Raw genomic sequence first — 1,780 nt, forward strand, 5'->3', positions numbered from 1 at the left:
ATCTCCCCTACCCCCCCCCCCCCCGGCAGATCCTCCCCCACCGCCCCCCCCCCCCCAGCAGATGCTCCCCCACTCCCCCCAGCAGATCCTGCCCCTCTCCCCCAGCAGATCTCCCCCACCCCCCAGCAGTTCCTGCCCCACTCCCCCAGCAGATCCTCCTCCACCCCTCCAGCAGATCTTTCCCCACCCCCCCAGCAGATCCTCACCCACGTCCCCAGCAGATCCTCTCCCACTCCCCCAGCAGATCCTCTCCCACTCCTCCAGCAGATCCTCCCCCACCCCCACTTCAGATCCTCCCCAACACCCCCCAGATCCTCCCCCAGCAGATCCTCCCCCAGCAGATCCAGCCCCAGTCCCCCAGCAGACCCTCCCCTTCACCAGCAGATCCTCCCCTTCCCCAGCAGATCACCCCCCAGCAGATCCTCCCCCTCTCCCAGCAGATCCTGCCCCCCCCAGCAGACCCTGCCCCCCCCCCCCGCAGATCCTCCCCCCCAGCAGATCCTGCCCTGCAGATGCTCCCCTTCCCCAGCAGATCCTGCCCCCACCCCTCTTTCCCAGCAGATCCTCCCCACCCCCTTCCCCAGCAGATCCTGCCCCAGCAGATGCTCCCCTTCCCCAGCAGATCCTCCCCCCAGCAGATCCTGCCCCAGCAGATGCTCCCCTTCCCCAGCAGATCCTCACCCCGCCCCAGCAGATCCTCACCCCGCCCCAGCAGATCCTCCTCCACACCCCCCCAGCAGATCCTCCCCCACACACCCCCAGCAGATCCTGCCCCAGCAGATGCTCCCCTTCCCCAGCAGTTCCCCCCCCCAGCAGATCCACCATCCCCCACCAGATCCCCCCCCACCAGATCCTACCCCAGCAGATGCTCCCCTTCCCCAGCAGATCCCCCCCAGCAGATCCCACCCCCCAGCAGATCCTGCCCCAGCAGATGCTCCCCTTCCACAGCAGATCCCCCTTCCACAGCAGATCCCCCTTCCCCAGCAGATGCTCCCCTTCCCCAGCTCTCACCGATCTCCCGGCGGCGGCGGGTTTTCTCGGCCCCTCCATCCAGTATGTGTGTCAGGGCCTCGCTGTGGAAAGAAGCCGATTCCCGCTCCTTACGCAAATCTGGGTTCATGGCGACAACACTGAGACTAACAGCACCTCAAACACGGACGCAGGCCGAAAGAGAGAGGGGAGCAGCAGCGATTAAAGGTGCAATGTCCAACTTTAACGGGGTGAGGACCGCAGTAGCGTTTAAAGGGGCAATGTCCAACTCTGATAAGGTGGGGACCACATCAGTGCTTAAAGAGGCAATGTCCAATTCTGAGAGAGTGGGGACTCCAGCATCAGAGCGTTTTAAGAGAGAATTCCCAACTTTGAGGGGTTGGGGACCGCAGGAGTGTTTAAAGGGGCAATGTCCAACTCTAAGAAGGTGGGGACCACATCGACGTTTAAAGGGTAATACTGTATCCAACTTGAGGTGGTGGGGACCAGATCAGCGCTTAAAGAGACAATGTCCAATTTTGAAGAGGTGGGGACTGCAGGGATGCTTAAAGGGGCAATTTCAAACTCTGAGAGGGTGGGGACCATAGGAGCACTTAAAGAGGCAATGTTCAACTTTCAGGAGTGGGGACCGCAGGAGCGCTTAAAGCGGCAATATCCAACTCGAAGAGGTTGGGAACGCAGAAGCGCTTAAAGGGACAAAGTCCAACTTCGAGACAGTGGGGATCATATCAGCGTTTAAACGGATTAATGTCGAACTCGGAGAGGGTGGGGACCGCATCAGCGCTTAACA

At 61.2% G+C, this 1,780-nt stretch overlaps 1 protein-coding gene across 1 annotated transcript in view; it reads right to left on the reverse strand.

The window, feature by feature from the left end:
* Positions 1–1,120, reverse strand: part of acox1 (acyl-CoA oxidase 1, palmitoyl) — a 109,953-nt gene extending 108,833 nt beyond the window's left edge. The window contains 1 exon segment of the mRNA XM_038777335.1: positions 1,012–1,120. Within this exon segment, the coding sequence (XP_038633263.1) occupies positions 1,012–1,120 (109 nt within the window).
* Between the last annotated feature and the right edge of the window lie 660 nt (positions 1,121–1,780).

This window comes from Scyliorhinus canicula, chromosome 18 (genome assembly GCF_902713615.1).
Source record: "Scyliorhinus canicula chromosome 18, sScyCan1.1, whole genome shotgun sequence".
Taxonomy (NCBI): Eukaryota; Metazoa; Chordata; class Chondrichthyes; order Carcharhiniformes; family Scyliorhinidae; genus Scyliorhinus; species Scyliorhinus canicula.